The 23,145-nt window shown below is 39.1% G+C and overlaps 1 protein-coding gene across 1 annotated transcript in view; it reads left to right on the forward strand.

Moving 5' to 3' along the window:
- Positions 1 to 510: 510 nt before the first annotated feature.
- TLL1 (tolloid like 1) overlaps positions 511 to 23,145 on the forward strand; it is a gene marked incomplete at both ends in the record, with an annotated part of 187,307 nt that continues 164,672 nt past the window's right edge. The window contains one exon of the mRNA XM_080928277.1: positions 511 to 679. Within this exon, the coding sequence (XP_080784403.1) occupies positions 511 to 679 (169 nt within the window). The remainder of the gene's footprint in view (positions 680 to 23,145) is intronic.

The raw sequence follows: 23,145 nt of genomic DNA on the forward strand, positions 1-23,145 counted from the left end.
CCCTTCCTCGGTCTCCCCTTTCAGTTCAGATGTGCTGATGTGCAGACCGGATTCATCTTCCCGGAGCGGCGGCGGCGGGCGCAGGCGGCTGCAGCTCGCGCTCGGCCGCGGGGTCCTGACAGCGGCGGGGGCGCGGCGCGGGAGCCGGAGCTCGGGTGGCAGCTGAGCCCGCCGTGCGCCTCTCGCCGCGGCCGGTGCCGATCGCGGGAAGTTCGGCCGCTGGAAGGACGACCTGGACCGTGCCGGGTTGGCTGCGGCTGCCCGGGACCGAGCTCCTCACCTGCCTTCCGCCCACCCGCCGGCCCCAGGCCAAGTTCCCCAGCATCCGGGGGAGCCAGGCAGCGTTTGCCCTGTCTAGCGTCCCGAAGACAACCGCATGTCTCTGGACACCTGAACACTCAGGGCTTTCCGAGGAGCCTCCCAGTGGGGAGAAGAGCACTGTCCCGAGTGCCCCGCATATCCACAGGGCCCTCCGGGTCTGGTCCCCTCCTTTTCCTCTTGGGGAGGAGGATGGGTTTGCAAGCGCTTTCCCCTAGGATGCTCCTGTGGTTGGTGGTCTCGGGTATTGTTTTCTCCCGGGAGCTGTGGGTCTGCGCTGGCCTCGATTATGATTACACTTTTGATGGGAACGAAGAGGACAAAACGGAGCCTATAGATTACAAGGACCCGTGCAAAGCTGGTAAGTGCCTGTCTAAGTTGGGACTGTGGCGCGCTGCTGGGGACCTAGGTGCTGGAATCTCTTACTAGAGACAGTGGGAGCTCACCTGTTTCCTTCTCTCCTCCTCAGCCCCTCCTTCGTCGCCCCTCCTCTCCCCCCCCCTTTTTTTCCTTCGCCTCTTCCACCCGGCGTGGCCCCAAGTTCCCTGGAGTTCTGTGCTAGTTGGATCAGATGCCAAGCAGTGGTCCCCCTCACTTAAGGCAAATGTCCCGTCCTGGAGTTTCTGATCCCTCCCCCATCCCCTGTGAAATTAAACAAGTCATAAACACAGCTGGCTTCTGTGGGTTTTAAATGCCAGCACGCAGCGGGTTCAATGCACCAGGAAGGGACAAGACCTCCGCTGTTCCAGGATGAGGTTTCCCAGTGTCTGTTCATGACTGAGTGGGCAGAGTTTTCCAAAAGGTGGGTGGAGATCGCTGCCTCTCCACTCACACTCCTTGTTTTAACCAAGAGTTTAAGGGGGGGGAGTTCCTGACTAGAAGGGTGTTGTGACAACTTTAAAAGAATTCAATCGTAGATAAGATTTCAGTTATTATTTGATCCCATTTAAAAAAATAAATCTAAAAATATTTATGCCAAGTTGCTACCGCATTCAAATTCATGTCTTCCGGAAAATACTCCCTGGAGCCTCAGTGACACTGACAGTGTCTGAAACCCAGGGATCACCCTGAGGGAACATCCAAGTGTAGCTCTTTGCTCCCCTGAGCCCGGCGCCACCACGCGTCCCTCCTCCGCAGCGTGCATAGCTTCTGCCTGCCTGTGGTGGGAGCCACAGGCGCGGTTCTCAGGACCCACGTGAGCACAGTGTCCCGGGGGAGCCACACTGGCTGAGAGGGATTTGGGGATTCCCTGCCCTGAGTTCTGCTGGATTGTAGCCGAGGCAACCTCAGTTCAGCCTGGACTCATAACTAACTTGGGGACGGTTGCTGTAACAGGCCCAAGCAACAATAGTAAACTGAAGGCAGGCAGCATTTGGGTTGTCCCAAGTCAAGAGGTGTGGCCAAATAGCCAGTAGACCTAAGTGTATCCAGATTCCAAGGCTGATGATTAGGTCTGCGGGTGTGTTCGTTCCCCTTCCCTAGGGAAGTAATCCCTAGTCAAGCCTTCTTGAGCATAAAGGAGACCTGTGCACAAGTAAAGGAAAAAACTGGAAATTCCCGAGTTAATTTTTACCTTTGACGGCATATTCCCTCTTGTTATCAGTAACACCGTTTCCCCATGTTGCTGGGACTTCTTTAACTGGTTGGACCAGGAAATTCTTCCTGCTGTTGTAGCTAAGCAATAGCCGAAATGTAACTTTTGGTAGGTGGAATATTTGTAGTAATGCTGCAGTGCAGCTCGGGATGTGTGAACTTCTACTTTGTCTTAAGGTAAAACCGAGACCCCGGATTTATACTATTGTAAAAGGGACTGTCTATTTTGATGTTCTTTCCTACAAAAGATGGAATGGCCTACCAAGGTGAGGGGTCCGTACTGTGAGTTCAAGCATACGTAAACCATGGCTGTTTATTTTTCTTTGCAGATTAGCACAAAAAGGGAAGAAAAAAGATAACTTGAGGAATATTGGCTTTTCATTCCCCCCTCAGTATAGCATTAGTTTTGAATAAAAATAGAAAATGATAACAGAATCACTATTGCTTTTCTTTCCTATCTCCGAATAGGCGTATGTCTGAGCATGTGTCTGTTTGTATCTGTTGAGGAGGGAAGACTGGCCGGTGTAGAAGGCTACGATGTATGAAGATGCGGGGTCTCTTTCCATGTGTTCTTCTCCACCTTTCACATACAGAGATGGAAGGCTTTAATTTATCTCTCTGCCTACAGAGTGATAAAATCTTACTGTCTCTTTTATTAGTACTGTAAGACAAATCAAAGTTAAAACAATAGAGGAGGACCTGAGCATACCGAAATCCCAAACAAGAGTCAAACGAAGATTGCTGACACAACACACACGCACATGCACATGTGCGCATGCTCGCGCAGACGCATACACAGCATTTGGGAAATGTAGCCATACAAAAGCAGGAGAGGGGATTTCTAGGTACATCACCTTTGGTCTGTCTGTTTTAGGTAGTGGATTTCAGGGCCTGGATGGAAAAGTAAGTCCTTTCTGAAACTCACTAACAAACATCCTGTTGTCCCTTTTAGGTTTGTACACAGTGGCTTGATGGAACACAGACAAACAGCTTTGTGGTTTTGAAACTTAGCTGAGCCCATTCTTCCAGCTAGGTTCATGGCACTCCAGTGTGCTGGAGCTTGTTAATCTTCCCATTGCACAGACAGGAAAACGGAGACCCAGCTCCATTAAATGCCTTTATGATGTCACCCCAGAACTTCTGTGTTTTAAATTTTTCTTTCTGACACTTTATTTGAAACACAAAGAAACAAACGGAAAAGCACAAACCAAAGAAAGGAGCCCAGGTTTTCTTGTAATCCTGATTGGTTTGGAGGAAGGTGCTTTGATATCAGAAGTTAATTTCATTTGCTTTAAATTTCAATCCTGGAAGTCAGAGATTATAGTCACTTAAATATTTATTAAAGAGCGGTATTGCCAGATCCACTCTTAGGAATTTAGTACACACTCAACACGACGCTATCCACATCCTCATCTACAAAATCCTACTCCAAAGAAGATAACAACAAAACCTGTATTACCCAGGGATAATTATTGTCAGCACTAATTTGTTAAAAATTGTTCCATTCTTAATACTTTAATGAAGTTGAGTGCAATTATTTATTTGTAAGAGTTCTGATTTCAAGTCTGGAGAGGAAGGATGTCCATAATCATTAGTTGAGTTGATTGGTGCACTTCTAATACAAACGAAAAGACATGGATTAGTATAGCAGGACTTCAAGTGTGTTCACAGATGAAATCTGCAGGGAAGGAGGGGGTACTTCCTTCTGTGAATGAATTTGCACAGAGATGCAGATAGGAATGCCGGGCTGGCCTCTTGACTCTCTATACTGGGAGATCATCTGCTCAGCTGAGTGTTCAGGAGGGTGGTTTTCACTCTGTGGAGTGGGAAAGGTCATCAGAGACATGGGTGAGCTTGTCTTAAAGCAAGGTATCCTTAAACTTCTCTCCTTTCAGGATGCTGGTCTAGTAAGCATTAACTGAGGTCTGTGGAGTGCTAGTTTGCAAACTTACCTGTGCGTTTTGTATAGAAACAACGTTTAAAAGCAGAGACCCACGAAACCATTGGACTAAAATGTTTTCCCCCTTTCCTTCTCTCCCTACTTCCCTGCCTTTATCTTTATCCATTTGTCCCTCTTTTTCCTTTCTTTCTTTTTCTCTTCCTTTTTGTTCTCTTCATTGTATTTAAGAAGATATTAAGGATGTCCAAACATCTGAAACTATGGAGTTTGACTAACTTAGGGTTTTGACTGGTGCGTAGACACTTGGAAGACTGATGAAGTCGTGTTTCTCAGGAAGTTTGTTTTCCCCTCTATTCACATGGGAGTTGCACGTGAAACAGTTCTCTACCTTTCAACTTAGGAGTAGATGGCTCTTTTTCTGTTTTTTAAAGGCCAGTGAAGGTGGAAGGTTGAACTTGAGCCTTGAGAAACATCTGTGTGCATGGTCATGGTCATGAAAAAGTAAGCTTTGGCATCCCAAGGAATCCTTGCTGTTTTTCCTCAAGACCAGGGACCTAGTTTTCATGTCCCTGAGGTCTTGAGAAAATGTTCACAAGTTTCTAATTTCTAATTTCTAGGGTAGTTGTTTTTGTAGTTCTTGGTGGTGTAGTTTCTGGCTGGACTGGCATCCTCTCAGGTACAGCCTTTCAGAACTTGATGCTCAATTCCACATCTACCTTACCCCATTACAATTTGAAATATCCAAACATTTACCGTGAAACCAGCACTTCTTTGGGCTGCCCAGTTTCAAAACTCACTTTCAGCGTCTGCTGCTTTAACCAGTCTTTTCTGTCTTAGTTTTCATGGCTCAGATCTTGAAAACAATTATTTCTCACAGTTTGCCTGTGGTAGCAGCAAACTGGGGGCCAAAATACGGTTTGCCTAATGGCTGGGTCAGGCATTATGCTCTGTATATTGAATTCTAGCCTTCACTTGCTGTGAGCACTCAGTTCCCCTTGTCTGGAAAGCTAGTGGTTTCACAAGTAGAAGTCAGCAGCAATTAGAAAAGATAAATTACTTTTGCTTGAGTTTCTTAGATCAAGACACTGTTTTAAAGAAGCCCCATTTTCTTTCTTTCTTTTTTTTTTTCTTTTCTGTCTTCTTTCTCATTCCTCCTTCCCTTCCTTTATTTCTCTGCCCTGAACTCTTCATACCTTTGTCTCCAATTGGTGTGACTGGCAAATTCAAAATTTACCTGAATAGTTTTTGGGGTGTAATCCTAGTTTCCTCGAATATTCTGAATATTAACTATTTAATAGATGGTGTTTGTGAAAATTTCTCCTATCCTGTATGTTGTTCCTTGCTCTGCTGTTTTTTCCTTACAGTCTGTAATCTTTCTAGTTTCATGTAATGTTACTTGTCTACATTTCACTTCATTGCCTGCATTTTTATATTCTTGACCAAAATATAATTCTTGTTAGGATCAGTTACCTAAGTTACAAGTGGCTTCCTATTTCTTCTTGTAGTTTTATAGGTTTGGGGTTTATATTTGTCTTTAACCCCATTCAGGTTGATTTTTTTTTTCATTCTTCACATAGACAGCACTTTCCTAGAGCTATTTATTTAAACATATGTTTTGACAGCTGTAAGGTACATGTCTGAAATCACAGCAACTTCAAATTCAGGTAAGAGGATCAAGAGTTCAGTGTGGTTCCTGGTTACCAATCACACGCAGTCACTTAGGGTCCAGCTTAGGCTAAAGGGACCTTGTCTCTCATGTGTGTTTTGTGAGTCATTTGGCTCTGAATGCATGAGACTCTCTCTGGGTCCTCTTTGTTCTGTTGGGCTGCACGTCTGTTTTCATACCAGTACTTTGCAGGAAGGATTATTACCTCTCTTGGTATAATTTGGAATGCTGTACTTTGACTCTTCCGGCTCTCTTTTCTCTGTTGAAGATTGTGTTGGTTATTCTAGGGTATGTTTTTCTACAACGTTTAAGAATGATTTCCTTATTCCAGTAAGTAAGGTATTAATGTTGTGAGTTAATTGTGTAAATCTGTTTGAACAATGTATATACTTTAGCAATATTCTTGTGACTTTTCATTTATTTGTATTCTTTTCAGTTTTTCTCATCTATCATTGTTGTGTGTGTATGTATGTATGTCTGGGTGTGTCTATGTATATACATGTATTTGTGTTTATATATGTCTGTGATTATGTATGTGCATATACATATTTGTGTGTATGTGTGTCTGAGGGTGTATATATCTGAGTGTGTGTATGTACATGTATGTATTTGTGTGTATGTGTGTCTGAGTATAGATGTATGTGAGTTTTTATGTATGTGCATGTATGTATTTATATGTTTGTGTGTATATGTGTGTGTGTGTGTGTGTATACTACCTGTTGCCTGCATGTAAGTCTATGTACTTGTTGTCTGTAAAGGCCAGGAGGTGGCAATACATACTGTAAAACTAGAGTTACAAATGGTTGTGACCCTTCATGGGGGTGCTGGGAACCAAACCTCTGGGGGTGCCGCAAGTGCTCTTAACAACTTAGCCATGTCTTCAGCCCCTACCGTCACGTTTGGTAGCTTATTACAGAGATCTTTCGTCTCCCCACTCCTCCCTGGCTATTTTCTGAAATGGTTCATGGAGGTTTTATGGTGTCAGTTCAAGAAGGGATGTGTTTAGCATTACTGTCTATATTTAAGATTCATATTAAATACAATTCAGAGTGTGTAAGAATTTAGGAAAGACTTTTTGAAAAATATTGATCTGTATAAAACCAACTCTTGCCCTCACAATGAGTCAGATTCATATGACAATCCAAGGTGAACATGATTTCTTCTGTCAAAACTCAGTCTTCCTCCATTATTGTATAGGCATGAAGCTTACATCTGACTGTCTCAGCAAACATGGCTCATGTAAACATGAAATCCACAACTCACAGTACAGCACATCCTATAGGCGCGTTGACCCCTGTAATGCTGAGATGCAGATTCATATCCTGCCTGGTAATTAGCTTTTCTTTACTTTAGGACATGACTATGGTTTTAATAGCACTTCAGTGTCTCCATGAAAACGTTTTGACTGGGATCTTCTGTAAACATTTGTAAGTAATGTTAGAAAACACAACTGGATAGCCATTAAAATGAGGCATGATACATTCTCCTGGAACTGTCTAGTGCTAATGAATGTGGTGATGGTTTTTACCCCTCCTCACTCTGGAAATGCCTTCCGCGTGAGTTCAGAACAAGGCTGGGACAGTGCTCAGGGGACCAGGGAGACCCCAGAAGTTCTAAGATTTCATTTTCTGGAAGATTTTAAAAATCACTTGCACTATTTTTTATTCTAAGATTGGGAAGGAGTTGTAGAACTATCAAACTTTGAGAAGTGGAGAATCCTCTCCCCATCTTTAGATACAGCACAACTCTTTGGCTATAAGGCTTCAGTGGTTTGTTCCCTTTAGTTTTCTGTTGAATAAAAACACTTTGAGAGGAAAAAATACTTAAAAAATTCTTTCTAGACTCAAAGCTATGAAGTGAATTTCATGGAATGATGTGCTTTCTTAGAATGCCAGAGGGACCTCTTGTTTATTTATTTAGATCTTGCCATGTTAAGTCCTAAGTCTGGACATCGACTATTGGGTTTTGCCTAATGTGTTGCTTATTCCACTGGCTTCTTACAAAATGTGTACTTATCCAAAAAGGCCACTCTAAAGCACTTGGCCATGTATTTGGGGTAAGGATCATCGTAAATTAGGTGATAATTGAAGTCCAAACAGCAAAGGTGGGAAGTGTTTATTCTATTCAGCCTTTTCTCTTGCAATTTATGTTTATAGTTTCAGCTAAATATTTGCTGTCAGTCACACACTTTAAAAAATTCCCTGCCTGCTAGTAACAAGGTCACACATAGCTACAAACAAAAATCTAATGGTGTGTGTCCATATACTTACCGTGCCAAGCATCCAGACTCGGAGTTTTAAAAAAGGTTCTAGGAACATTTAACACTGTAGTATTTCATCAATGAAAAGAGTCACCACAGAGCCTGAGATAAAATATGTGTATTTACTGTTAGGGTTTGATATGTGCTGTGTTACTAAGATTCCTGTTGATGCCTTTGATTGGTGTGATGGGGGAGGCAGGGGCGGAGGACAGCAGGGTGTAATGGTTTGTTCATTCCTTGCATTTCTCATCCATGTTGAGCTGTCAGCATGTGGATTGTGCACCGCAGAGTCACCTCCAGGGGTTCCTGGCCTGCTTGCTCCTATCAGAGTCCTTTGAACTCTTTCTTTGGCTTTGACTGTATGTGAAGTGTTTACTGGGATAATTGCTGGTTTCTGTGCTGTGCTGGGAGTGTCTGTGGCATCAGGTTAGTTGACTGACCACTCTGGATCCATGGAACGCTGGTCCTCTTCCATGATCTGTTTTTAGATGGCAAATGCTTAATGGTTTTGTGTGTGTGTGTGTGTGTGTGTGTGTGTGTGTGTGTGTGTGTGTGTGTTCTAGTAAGTATTGTGTTTTAAGATGGGTATATGTGGTCATATACACTTACATAAATATAATGCTGTATATGTTTACATACACTGATTTAGTAAGTAATCAGACTTCTGACAATGGTTGCCCCAAAAAATGATCCTACCTAATGTCACCTTAAGTTTCTATACAACGCTATACAATAGACACATTACTTAAAGACACATCTATTGAACTCCATCCTCTTGCTGGGTGTACATATGACTATAGTTCACTGCACAGAGATTAGAACCTTTAAGATGCCTCAAGGGAGAACATGAAATAAATGGAAAATATTCAAGAGGGCAGAAGTTAAGTGTCTCTGTATGTAGGAATCATCTTCATGATACATATCATAATAGCACAGTTCACACTGAAGATGGGGTGGCATATACACATAGTCCAGTAAGACATAAGGATGATCTCTGTGAGTTCAATGCCATCTTGGTCTGAAGTTTTGAATTCCATGTCACCCAAGGCTACACAGTGTGACTTATTCTTAAAATAAGAAGAAGGATCTAGAGTCCGCTGTCTATGGAGAAAATGCCTATTAATCACACAAGTCATACAAATATCACACTCTCCCATGGATATGTGAGGAAATTAAGACCTAGGAGCAGCTCACTAGCAGCCTGTCCTATCCCAGGGGCTGGAAGAAGTGAGTCCAGATTTTGATATATTAGATATCTTCCCTTCCTTTCATGTAAACCCAAACTCTGGCAAGACAATCAATACAATGCAAACATGGTAAGACTTCCATTTGAGGAGGTGATAAATCTAACACAGACACCCATCCCTTGTAATTTGCTCTTGTAAGGTTTCATGTTTTCACCGTTGCTTGTAAATTTTAAAAGCCTTCCCCTCCACTGTCAGAGTCAGATCAGAGTGCTTCACTAGTGTGAAGGGAAACAAAGGTCCTCTTTTGAGAGAGTATTCTCTATTTGTGAGGGGCTAGAAATGAAATACCTCCATTATGTATGGAATAACTAAGAATGCATATGACTAATTTTTGTAGAGTCGAATATTTGAGTGGTGGTGGTGGGGCTTTTCTTCCCTGCATTTAAATCGTAAAGGTAACTTAGTGGTAGACCAGTTGCCTGCCACAATGTCCTGGATTTAATCCTCAGCACTACGCACATATGCATATGCAAAATTTCACATTTATTTTTTTAGTAATAAATTGTGGCAGCAGGTTTACCATGCCATGGAGGCAGTTTGAATGGGTTTAGGGAGAGATTAGTCTCTGGTAGCCAGCTGCTCATACACGTGCTGATAGTCTGCATTTTTCTTTACAGTTGAGATTATCATAGGAAGTTCAATAAGTGTATTATTATGAATCCACAATGGGTATGAAGAGCATTATTTTAAATTATGGTCATTCATGAAATTATTTATACTATATTTTATATCTGCAGATGATGTGTGAGTTTCTTTGAGGAAACAAATAAACTATGTAACGATGTATATAATTTTTAAATCACTCCTTTCAACCTCAATATCTAAAATATCTAAGATCATGTTTTTGAAAACTCTAAGGAATTGTAAGGTTAGCTGAACTGCCTAGATATCTATTACTGTTATGTTGATGATAATTTCTTAAAAAATATATTACTTTTACCAAATGATTATAATTTTTTTAGAAAATTTTTTAAGATTTCTGTTTGTACTTGTTCTAGTAAGTAGTTTAGCACAAAATCTGGTAAAACCTGGCTCTTTCACTGTTGAATTCTTTTTGAAACCTAAAAATTGGCTGGCATTGGTCATTTATAGGCAATTATCAACCCATACAAAGAAATAGTATATATCTAGCCCCAAGTGAAATGTGGCCAACAGGCATACTCACCAGGGCTAGAGTGAGAAGACTGGGAATAATGGAGTAGATTTGGGGCTTATGTTGCTTTCGATGCATGTTTGGAATGACATGTGTGAACAGTTCGCTGGATGAAACAGCTCCTCATAGTTAACACAGTGAAAAATACTGATTATTGAGAACATCTTCATTGGATTCCAGGCTTGAAGTATCCACAGTAGAGCAAATCTTTAGCAGATATTATGAAATTTAAAGTAGAATAACACAAATGTTAAATACAAGACTCTAACTTCAAAAATGAACTTTCTATTGCATGCTCTTTTTTGTTTCTTTTTTGCTGGAACAGACGGCTAAGCATTTAAAGATAACTTTTCCCATAATTCATTGTGATGGACAAGAATTGAACCCAGGACCGTGAACAATCCCATGGTCTGCCTTCCTCCCTCTACTTTTCTTCTCTTATTTCCCATTCTTATTATATGCAAACATTTCTTGTGAATCTGATTTAGTTTCCAAATTATTTTTCAAGTTTTCAAAGAAATAGAAGAATAATTTATTAATAATTTGGAGGATGGATCACAGGTAAGGGCACCTGCTTCTATGGCAGATGTATTGGTTAGGGCTTCTAGTGCTGGGAAGGGAAATAATGGCACAGCAACTCTTACAAATGAATGCCTTTAGTTGGGGCTGGTTTACAGTTTTAGAGGATTAGTCCCATTGTCACCATGGCAGGAAGCATGGTGACACTCAGGCACACATGATGCTTAAGAAGTAGTAGCTGAGAGCCTACATCTGAATCTTCAGCCAGCAGGAAGCAAAACATTGTGGGCTTGGAATGGGTTCTTTGAAACCTCAAAACTTACTGCAAGCAGCACTTCCTATAACAAGACCACATCTTCTAGTCCTTTCAAAAAGTGTCACTCCCTGATGACCAAACACTCAAACCTATGTGCCTCTGTGGGCCATTGTCATCTAAAGCACCATACTGATGACTTGAATTTAATCCCAGAACCCTCATAGTGGAAGGAGAAAACTGTCTACTGAATGTTGTTCTCTGTCCTACACAGGAGTGAATGCATACAGAAAATAATGCAAGACACATATGGCCTTCAGAATTAGGACACTGATATTGAGCCTTCTATGTAATAACCATGACTTTGGCACTTTGGTTAGTAACTCTGTTACACTTGACATTCAGATATACCAAATTGAGATAATATGGCCCTCATAATGTTATTATGAGAACTATATGAATATAAAGTGTATGTTACTTTTCCCAGGACTTACTGCTGTATTACTTTTCTGTGTGCAAAACACTACAAGGAGTTAGGGCGTAGAGAACTTTTTCAGTCATAAGTACTTATTTTTTAGAAAGATGATCTTTATAAAAATCTTAGTGAGGAAAAGAAGGGCTCCTCCTGCCATGTGTGAAGATGTATTCATTATTCAGTATCCTACCACCTTTCTTCTTGAAAAGTTAAAGCCCTTCACCACAAAGAAAGTTTTGTCAATGTTCAGTTAATTTTGACTAGTGTGGGAATAGTATCTTGGCTACATAGTCTCCTAGTAGTTTCTGGTTTGGATTTTGTTTGCTATCTGGATTGACTTGAGTTTAAACATTCACAGTCCCATGTTTACAAGGAGCTAGGCTTGAGCATATGATTCTAAGCTGGAAATGTTCATTAATTCATTCAATATTTCTTGAACATTTACCATGAATGAAACATGGCTCTCTCAGACACTGAAACATGAAATAGAATAGAACCCTGAGGTTCTCTCACTTCTCTCTCTCTCTCTCTCTCTCTCTCTCTCTCTCTCTCTCTCTCTCTCTCTCTCTCTTTCTCTCTCTCTGTGTGTGTGTGTGTGTGTGTCTTAGTGTGTGCAGTTTTCAAAGGGCAGAATTCAACATTATAAAATGTCTTCCTCGTTCACTTCTCCACCTCTCCATGTCTCTACCTTAGTTTTTCAGATATTGTCTCTCATTGAACCTAGATTTCAGTGACTGGCTTGATTGACTGTCAAGACCTAGGCATAATCCTGACCCTACCTCCCTTGAACTACACTAGGATTCTAGGAACATGCCCAGAGCTTTGTATTATTTAACATGGGGCTAAGTACTAAACTCAGTTCTTCATGTTGACATGGCAAGCCCTTTACTGACTGAGCTATCCCCTTAATCTCCTCACATTTTGTTTTTCAAATATATATTGGTTCATATACATTGTTATATACTAATAGCATAATTACACTCTAAAATTAGCTTTAGTGTCAAATAGTGACATAATTGTATGCTGAACTTATTTCAATTTAGCTTTTGAAAATGGATACTAGGATAAATTACGATAAATAAAATTTATGATATCATGCATCTTAGGGGGACCTTTCTCAAGATACATGAAGAATTATACTCTGATGAGAGTACTTCCTTTAAGTACCCCATGGACTTTGATATTTGGCAGTGAAACTGGGATGAGATATAACTAGTAATTGCTTATGGAATTATTTGGGGATAGCCTATATTGGCAATCTTGATTTCAATTACTCTTTCTCAAGCAATTTGAATTTGTGATTTCAACCTGTCACATTCCCCTGTGTTTTTAAATACAGGTATTCAAAAATTAGGTAAAGCACACTCCTGTCCTCCACATTTTGAGCTTATTCTTATGTAAATTTAAAAGCACATGGTTCACATTTTCTTCATTTACAGAGAAAAGCAGAAATGGGATAAAATAAATTAAATGAAAGGCTGTTCTTTTGACTTGTACTGTTCTACTGTAACTTTGTAAAGGAAATGTAATTGTCACTTTCTTTAAGTAACCTCATCTGGATTGTACTTTACTAACTAAAAAAGAAACTGGCCCACTTGTTTAGGAATATATCCATGAGAACTGGTTGTGCTGTTATACCCTTGTGCTATGCAGGGAATACCTCTTGACTTTGCTGGTCTTGGTCTCCAAGGTACAGAAATGTCTAAGATCATTTAAACCCTAACAATGTCTGGATTTTTCTGTCCTTGAGATTATGAGCAGCTTCTTTGAAATGGAATCGGAGTCACAGGACAGATGGACCTGTTGGCTGAATGGAGAAGGTGTGCTGCTTCTGACCACTGGTCCGATGTTTCAGCCAAACCGTGGAAGCTACCAGACTGAAGAGGCCACCAGATCTGCAGGTTTCCTCTCTTTATCACTCAGTAGCCTTGTAAGCCAGGCATGGTGGTGCACACCTCCAAACTCAGCATTCAGGAATCAGAGGCAGGTAGATTTCTGTGAGTTTGAGGCCATTCTGGTCTAAAAAGCTAGGTCTAGGCTAGTCAGAGTTATATGGTAAGACAACGTCTCAAAATACAGTAGTCTTAAAAATAATTTGTGCCTAATTTTCCATCTTCTTTTTCTACTTGAGTCCTTCAGTAAAAAAAATTACCTGCCTAAAGAAGAACAAGGAATGCTGGGTACGCCCACCTACTTCTCTAAGAGTGTTTAATGCTACATTACACTCAGACTGGAAGGTCATCCTGATAAATTTGTTTCATGGGAAAAGTAGTTTGACTATCAAGTGGTATTCAAAGAAGAAGGTAGAAATCAAATATTCTCAACAGAGTACATAAGAGAAATAAACAAAGAAACTCTAAAAGTTGTCCTTCCTTAAATCATTTTACTAACCAAGGGAAATATTAAAATATGTATTTCTTTTGTTTTGTAGTCACAGTCTAATGTAGCCCAGGCTATCCTTGAATTTAATATGTGGCTAAGATTGGTCTTGATCTTCTTGTCTTACATCCCAACAGCTAAGATTACAGGTGTGGACTACCACACCAGGCTAAAATATATACTATTTACTTGATCACTTGCATATATTCATAAAATGTTCTTTAACATAGCATACACATATATTTTTAATTATCTCTGTGAAATTGAACTTCATAAATCTTCATTTTATCTGAATTTTCTAGTAAAGAGTTACTTTCTGTTATGTTACTTATTTTACATAAAACATGCTTTAAAATGAAGAACAGACTTCTTACAATGTTGTCAAAGGAAGTTTTATTCTTAGGTATTTTGTATCAGTAAATAAAGAAGTCCAATAGAAATTGGCAACAGAAAGTGCAGGAGGGATGATTTAATATAAAGACCAGGAGGTATTGTATAGGAAACATATATACAAACCATAACTCTTGATGTTAAATGCTATTAATTCACTCTTCTTACACGGCCTTTGAACTTAAGTCCTTTCGGTTGTAACGTGGGGAAAATAATTTCTAGTTTATGAAACAGGAAAGGATTAAGTGCACAAGGTCTGTGTAAGCTCACAAACCAATGCAAATGCACATACATCGTACCTGATCTGTTTTAGGAATGTGTGTGGTGGATTTGAACAGCTCTGTGCCCTTTCTGCAAGGATTTTATTACATATGTGGGGAATGGGGCACTAAACTCTTCAACTGTAAATATCAAAGTGTAATAAGCAAAATATTGTGTTAGTACTGAAGGTGGAATTTTCCACATCTGGTATAAAGACGGCTTCTCATGAAGGATGACATTTGAGCTGAATCTTGACGTTGTGCAATTTTTTTTTTCCTGGTAAAAAGGTGGAGCAATAATTAAGAGCCAAATAACTAAGATAAAAGCTGGAGCTATGAAAGTTCATGACTTTTGTGAAAGTTTTAGAAGGTGGGAATTAGTTCAGTGTGAAAGGAGTGGAGGGTGGGTAACAGTTTATACTTTGGCAAGACATGATCCTGAATGATACACTGTCAAGACCTTTAACACCCAGACTTTGAACTTGACCCTGTTTGTAGTGAGAAGAAGGTTTACTGTGGATTTAAAGCAAACTGTTGGCTTGGTTACAGTGACATCAAGATGTATGAGACTGTAGGTGGCCTGGTCTAGCTGGTGAACGACAGGTGGGAACAGTGTGGCTGTGGGCTTAGTAGAAGACCAGGGACAAACTAATGCATGCTGGCTTCTGGGTCACAGAAGAGAAATATTAGGTTTAGAAAACAAGAGACACCATAGCAGATCAGATTGGAAGGTCAGCAAAGCAAAAGTGATGGCTCTGAGCACTGGACCTCTCTCAGGAAGAAAAGTTCTTGCAGGCATGTAGACCTTAGTTCAATTGCCAGCCTACGAGTAAGGCAGGGTGATGGTGTGGCCTTGCAATCCCAACGCTGTGTAAGCAGAGACAGACAGAGCTGAGGGTAGATGGACAGCAAGCCTACTATAATCTGCATTTCATACACACATACACATACATATGCAAATACACACATACACACATACACATATACACATATACTCATACACGTGTACACACATACACACTCATGGACATACACATACTCAAAAAGTAAAGAAAGAAAGAGAGAGAAAGAAAGAGAGAGAGAGAGAGGGAGGGAGGGAGGGAGGGAGGGGAAGGAAGGAAGGAAGGTAGGAAAGAAAGGAGGGAGGTGTGTTAGAAGGAAGCTTGGAAATACAAGCAAGGTAAGAAACAAAATATAATAACCATTTATGTCTTGAAAGTAAATAAGCTTGTTTTAAAATCCCTTTGGCTTACATGTAATTCTTCATTGTTACTCTTATTAACCCCACTATGTTCAGGGTTTGTGAGTGTGTGTGTGTGTGTGTGTGTGTGTGTGTGTGTGTGTGTAAAGAACTTGAAAAGTCTCAATGTTTACATTCAATAAGAGTCATATTATTATGGGCTAATGTAGAAAGAGTTAATTTTAAGGTAATCTTTTAATGCATGATTGTTGAATATAATCAGTATTTGTTCATGTCTTCTTTAATTATATTTAATAGGTGTTAAGGACACAGGGGGATAAAGTTGAAAAGGGGATAGCACAGCTGATAAAATCCCTTTTGTACAAGCTAATTTTGTTCGCACCACTCACATGAAGTCAGTGGAGTGGGGCAATGTTAGTAGAAAGCCGATAGCTGGGTCCCTGGAGGTCACTGACCAGCTGGCTTAGCCAAGTAGATGAGCTCCACGTTCAGAGCAAAAGAGCTAGTCTCTAGAAAGAAGGCCTACAGGAACTGAAGAGGACATGTGAAATTGATCTCTGGTCTCTATCTGTAGTTACATGTATGTGCTTTTATATTTTTACACATGCTAGCAAACATGTGGTCATTCATATTATCCATCCACCCATTCTGAGAAAGTAGTTTAACTATAATATTTGTTAGTTTTGTTAAGTGTACTAACATTTTCTATCTTATGTTATATCTCTTTTCTCCTTTAAATTACGTATTGGAGCTATGTAGAATACATTCGATAATGTTTAAGATTTATTTCATTGTTATGTACATGTACATGCCTCTGTGTGTAGACATGTGTGCATGTGAGTGTAGACACATTCAGAGATTAGAAAAAGGTGTTGGATCTCCTGGAGCTAGAAGTGGTTGTGAGCTGCCTGTGGGTGCTGGAGGCTAAACTGGGCTCTTCTGAAAGAGCAGCAAGGGCTGTTAACCACTGAGCCATCTCTGCAGCTTGGACTCTATATTCTTTCCTTCGATGCTTTTATTCTTTTTTTCAAATCTCTATCGCTTTCTAATAAACTAAATAAATATTTTTTATTAACTTTGAGCTATTTTGCTGTTGTTGTTTGTTTGACTTGTATTTTGAGACAGAACAACTTTAGCCCAGGCTTGCCCTGTATTCTCCCCATAAGTCAGGAAGATCTTGGATTCTTAATTATACTGTATCTACTTCCTAAGTCATTGGGTCAAAGGTGTACCCACTATGCCCAAAGTGTTGTTTCTTCCTTTATATTTCTTAAATATTTAGTTAATTTCCTTTTCTTACTATGCTGACAGTCGCCTTGATCTAAATTTTAAACAGGCAATTTTAGTTATGTATCAGATTCCATATACAGTATTTTTAAAGCTATAGATATCATTTATCAGATTAATGAATACAGCAGTCTTTAAATTTGCACCTTTAAGCTTGATGTAATTTGACTTACTAATGTATAATCACAAAAATGTGTTAATCCATATGAAACCATTCTATACTCTTTGGATAAACCATGTTTGAGTATCCTCATTCTTTTCCTAGTCCTCTTCCCCCTTCTCTCTCTCCTCTCTTTAATTTTGCCGCATTCAGTTTACTAATACTTGGGGAACTTTATTTTTATATCTGCCATTTCCACTGAACTTAGAAGCTTTTTTGTAGCTTCTGTTGGGTCTGAGCATAGTAATTGCTTTAAAATAAATCCACTTTCCCAGCTCCTAAACTGCCATCATCCCAGCCCAGACACACGGCTTGGGAGCAGTGTTGGTTGTAACCTCAGGTGACAATAGCATCGTCTCCTGCTTAGTTTCAAGCCTTCCAGAAAAGTCACACTGTGTGCAGATTCCAGGGGATGGAGTAAATTTAATTTTCATTCTTTGTTATGCATCATACTTTTTCTTCTTGATTTTTGAGTGTGCCCTCCCTCAGACTTTCCAGCTTTAGTGTGCCTCGTCTGCTTTTTGTTTTCTGAGTCCCAGTGCACCAAGGAACTCAATCATTTTATGAATCAATTTGTAACAAGGTTCTCACTGTAAAACTGCCACTATCTATTTATTTCTGGCTCTCCTATCAGCCATATGTTATAGCATGGTTGTAGTACATGTGGGTGTATATTAAATGTGTACAATATCCCATCTGTGCGTTTATAAAACGTATGAAGTGATTGCTTTGAGAGTTAATAAGTTAGAATATCTTACATTGCTTGTTGTTTGGAACAGTCAACATGTTGGGCACATGGGTGAGCCTACGCACGTAGAGGCTGAAGTTTGATGTCTGGGATGGTTGCAGTTGATTTGATTTGCCATTTACTGTTCTTTTAACTTATTCTGGGAGATAGGAGCCCTCAGTCTGACTCAAAGCATGCTGATGTACATATTCTAGAAGGCCAGATCTTGTTCCACAGATCCCCCACTTTTGCCTTCTAAGGCTGCAATTTCAGGAGGGCTGCCACGCCTCATGCACACTTACATAGGTTCTAGAGATTCAAACTCACATGTGTTCTGCCTTGAGAAGCAAGTGCTTTAACTGCTGAGACATCTCACTGGCCACCAGATGCAACCCTTTCTTCTCCTATTTTAACTTCATTTTCCCACAGAATCTCATCCTGTGATGCAGGCTCACTTTCGGGATTGTGATACTCTGTCTTAGCCTTCACAGTTCTGGGATTACGTGCGCCATCATTCTTGTTGGTATTATTATTTCAGCTTCAACTAAATTGAATATTTAGTCACATTTCTTTCAACATGGTCCTAAAGAGAATTTCGCTCTTTTAGTTTGTGGAATGTTATGTTAAGGTACCATAACTCTCATAGAACAATGCTATTCGGAGGCCTTAAAATAATTGCAATTATCATATGCAGCCTATTTGAAGCAGATTATGCAAATTAGTGGAGTTAGTAGTAGTGACTTGTGTTCATGAATAGGGATCAATTAGAAAGGTCACTCACTGACCCACACTGTGCTGTTCACACATTAATTATAGTGCCCTGTGAATTATGCCATTCTTCCAGTTAAGATTGCTCTCTCTCTCTTTTGAAACACAAGTGTTCTTTTCTGGGTGAACATGAGTCCTGAACATGAAAGATCATGTTCATCAATATCCATATAAATCAAGATGTTGGCAAAGGGGCCCTGAAGGAAACTAGCCTGCTTCGCTCAGTGTGCTCCAATAGTGGTCTTGTTCTTAAATTCTTACACTGTTGCCTGTGTAACACAGGGTCAATCATTGCTGCCATTGATCCAGAGGTGGTTATAGACCAGGAAATTTTCTTGTCTCTATATTTTAATACTGAGAAAATCTGAAGGAAACACAACCGAAACCAACAGTAGAACCTGAATGAAATGTCTGGAGTGAGGGGCTGAATGGTAAGGCTTCAGTGAGGGAGGCGGGAGGGAGTTAACCACAACTCAGAACGTAAGAAGCCATATGGAAATATGCTGTTCTGTAAGCTAAACTTAAAAAATTCGAAAGAGAAACCCCACTGAACATATCCAGATGACTTAGTGGCTTTCTAGAATAAAGCTTGAGAATATTTATTGTAATGTTTATTCATTCATGTGATGATCAGTCAGTATTGAAGTATTGCTTTTAAAGGCAAAACTCCAAAAATCCTCACAATGTTTATCATGAGGTAAATAGCTAGCTAAATTTTGGTACATTTTTTAGGAAGGACCATAAGGAAGATATTGTAAAAATTAGTTATTTTATATTGGATAATCCAGTTCCTTGGGGAGGACTATTTCTCCCTCTCTTAGCATTCCTTGACTATCTGTAATTCTTAGTGTAAGTTTGAGGTCTTAAGGGCTTTCCCTTATCTATTTTGACATGAAAACATATGTACAAGTAGCACTCTATAAACTGAGAAGGTTTTATATATATATATATATGTATATATATATATATGCATATATAATATGCATGTACATATATATCCATGTGATAACAATGTAAAAGGAGGCCATGGATGGATGAAAGCAAAGAAGGGTAGATAACAGGGTTTGGGGGGACGAAGGGGAATGGAGAAATGATGTTGTAACTATATTATAATCTCAAAAACAATGAAAGTAAAATTGGAAAGAATTAGTTTAGTGCATTTGTTTTGATTTGTAGGAATATTAACAATACATTACATAAAAAGAAAAAGTTTTGTAAAACGTGCATTTTATAATAAAAATACTCATTTTAAGTTGTTTACTTATGAATGATAGAGAAGAAAATAGAAAAACACAAGAAAGGAGATCTGCCCAAGTATTAATGTTTGCTACCTGAGGAGGATGAAATTGGAGTGGCCCACAAGTGTTATGACTTAAAAAGAAACCATGTAAGTGTAATGGTTGACTTACAGAAGTACATAAAATTATTGTAAACATTTTTAACAGCAAAATTATTTAGAGAACAATAGTAAGGAGTTTGTGGACACACTAGGTATTTTATAATGCATGATCATGGGGGGAGTTAGCCATTTGAATGAATGCCTACACTGTGATGGTAAACATGGCACATGCACAGGGCCTGATAAGTACTACAGTTTTTATACTGTGTATGTGGTGTATGTGTGTATGTATTCATTTTTATGTAGGTACACATATTATTACATATAAAAATTGTCAGAGATGTAGACTAGCAAAAAGGTTTTTAAACTAAATAAAACCCATAGATCTATTTTAAAGAATAGTTGAATATATATGTGTGTGAATATATATAGTAATACGAGCCAGTGCATTGTGAGGATTTAAAAGATAGCAATGTTTTTTTAAAGGCCTCTGGCAGTAAGAAAAGTATACCACTTTGATTTTAACTTGTTTTATAATTGAGAAATAAATGGGACTGAGGCAAGTATGTAATTATCTTGTAATCTTAAAAAACATCTAAAATGGAGCTTATCAGATGTATGATAAATTTTTTTGGTGAGCAGCTAAATGATTTAGCAGAAATGTGAAATATTTAAATTCCAAGGAAAAAGCTGACATATTTTAAATTACTTTGATCTAATTATTGTAACTTCTCAATTACAGGACTATAATAAGATAATTACCAAGCTTTTGCACTTAGTATGTTCTCAGTTTGAATTAGATTCACATTTTAGGATAAGTTACAGGAGTCGACTGAGGGTTGCTCTTGTCAACCTTCTTTAATTCCCCTTCTCCCGTGTGTCATATTGTCCATAGAATGGTTCCATCAAGAAATCAGAATCCATTGATGTGAGTTTGCCTTAAAGCTGTTTCATGTTCTCTTGAGATCAGTAAACATCCATTACAGTAACTGGTTGAAGCTAAAAGCATATGAAATAAAATGGGCTCAAAAATTCTGTTGGCACGAATATATATATGTGTGTGTGTGTGTGTGTGTGTGTGTATGTGTGCATATGTATATGTATATGCATATGTGTATATATTTACATATTTGAATATAAATATATTCAGTTTGGAATTCTCAATTGAATACACACACACACACCCACACCCCCCCACACACTCCTCATACATAAGTGTTTAAGTTGCTTTTGAGTAGATAGAAATGACTAGACCACAATCAACACTAAGCATTTCTCTAGTAATTTATATTTACCAAGGTACTTTTATGTATGAAGCACAATTTTCAACCTTTTATAACAAATATTATTATTATTACTTCAAAAAATAAATCTTAGTTTTAGACGAACAAAATGGCTTTGATACGAAGTCATTATCCAAGACTTCCAGTTTCAAATCTGTTTTGCATACAGCAGTATCACATATCAATTTTAATCAAATCATGTGAAGACGGATTAAAATGAAACTTCAGTGAGGAAAGGCTACATTCTGAAGCTCCATATGTGTCAGAGAATCTATGTGAGATGAGGTAGGGGCAAGGCAGAGGCGGAGATAAGAAAGGCTGTGTGTGAGTAGAATACACATGAGCATGCTCAGAGTAGGGCATCAGGCATCAGCAAGAGAGTTCAAGGATCTACTCAGACCCTGCAAATAGTTTGAAGTGTGTGTGTGTGTGTGTGTGTGTGTGTGTGTGTGTGTGTGTAAACATGCATTCAGAGCCTGTATTGGCTCAAAGTCAGATTCATCATGGAGAAGCTGTCCTCTTCTGTAGTAAGACTAGGTACATCTCCTCATATTAAGGCTGGGGTAGGTGACCCAAAAGGAGGAAAAGGGTCCCAAAAGCAGGCAAAAGCTCTACTCCCACTGTGATGTGTCCCACAAACCCACCAGATACACAACCATAATTTACATGCACTCTTAACCACTGATCCATCTCTTCAGTCATCCCATCTCTATCTTAATTGCTGAATACATCTCTCTTGTTTTTGATGATGTATTTTTGCAGAGAAACCAGGGTCAGTTTGACTTTTGTCAATTGCCCCCATTTTAAATCTTCTTGTCTTTCTTTTCAAGGTAATGGTTCAACTTAGTGTCCCACCCCTGCCTCGCATGAAATAACCCACCCATATATTCTTCCATGTAAATGCACCACTTCCATGTTCTTGTCCTGAGGCTTAAATGTACTGTAATGCACACAACTATTTAACAGATTTTCATTTTGCTACAGAGACATTTAAGACAAGGAAGTCCTTAAACATGGCATTTTCACCATAGATAAAAAAACAAAACAATATTTTTTTTTTCTGATAGAGGCACCTTTTCCCTGGTTTAACAAGTTACCTGTGCGTTTTCCTGGCCCTAATGTATCTCCTTATTTACATGGCTGGACTTGACATTCTTACTTCAGTTTCTCCTTTAACTGTCATTCTGGGAGGCTGGATAGTGCTGGCCCAATCCTTTCTTGCTTTACACTTCTCATTCCAAAAGTTGATTAGTTTTTCTTCCTTCTCTCCTTAGTCACACAGTCTCTCTAACGCATGTCCATCCTTTTTAAATCTGCCCAGAGGAGCTTCTTTAGCAATAGGTTCTGAAGTGTGGGTCAGAGTGTGGGCTTCCTGTCTGCATGGCCCTCGAGATCACTGTTGAAATGAATGCTTGTGTGCTTATCTCATCCAGGACTCTCTGCTTTACCTGAGGTAAGCTCCCATGTAGATTTTCTTAGTTCAGTGGTCTGAGAGGTTGAGAAGGAAGGACTAAGCAAAATAATCACTGTACATTATATTATTGTATATTATTTCACTATAGAATCTTGCTAAGGAACTTTAGCATTGAGAAAAAAGTCTAAAAAGAACACGTTGTAAATGCCAGAGTGTATCTGTTAATACTTACAACTGTGTGAGGGCATCATAGCTAATTAGGTTTAGGATTACATATCCCACAGTGACCTTCACCTTACTATATAATAAATGGAAATCTTTTGGATTGAGTTTCTGCCTTTTTCCATCTTTAATCATTGAACTACTTTAATTATGCTTTGGAGTCCACAGGTAAAACTTTTATTCAAATAATGATTGTGCCACACACAGTGTGAAAGCAGCATATATTTATTTCAAAGTATTTCTTAAAGATTTTGGCCAAATTTCCTGTTACATACTTACCTTCTTTGAATAATAAGCCATGTCATTAAAAAATAGTGTTGAATGTTTGTTG

This window comes from Micromys minutus (assembly GCF_963924665.1).
Source record: "Micromys minutus genome assembly, chromosome: 14".
NCBI classification, from domain to species: Eukaryota; Metazoa; Chordata; class Mammalia; order Rodentia; family Muridae; genus Micromys; species Micromys minutus.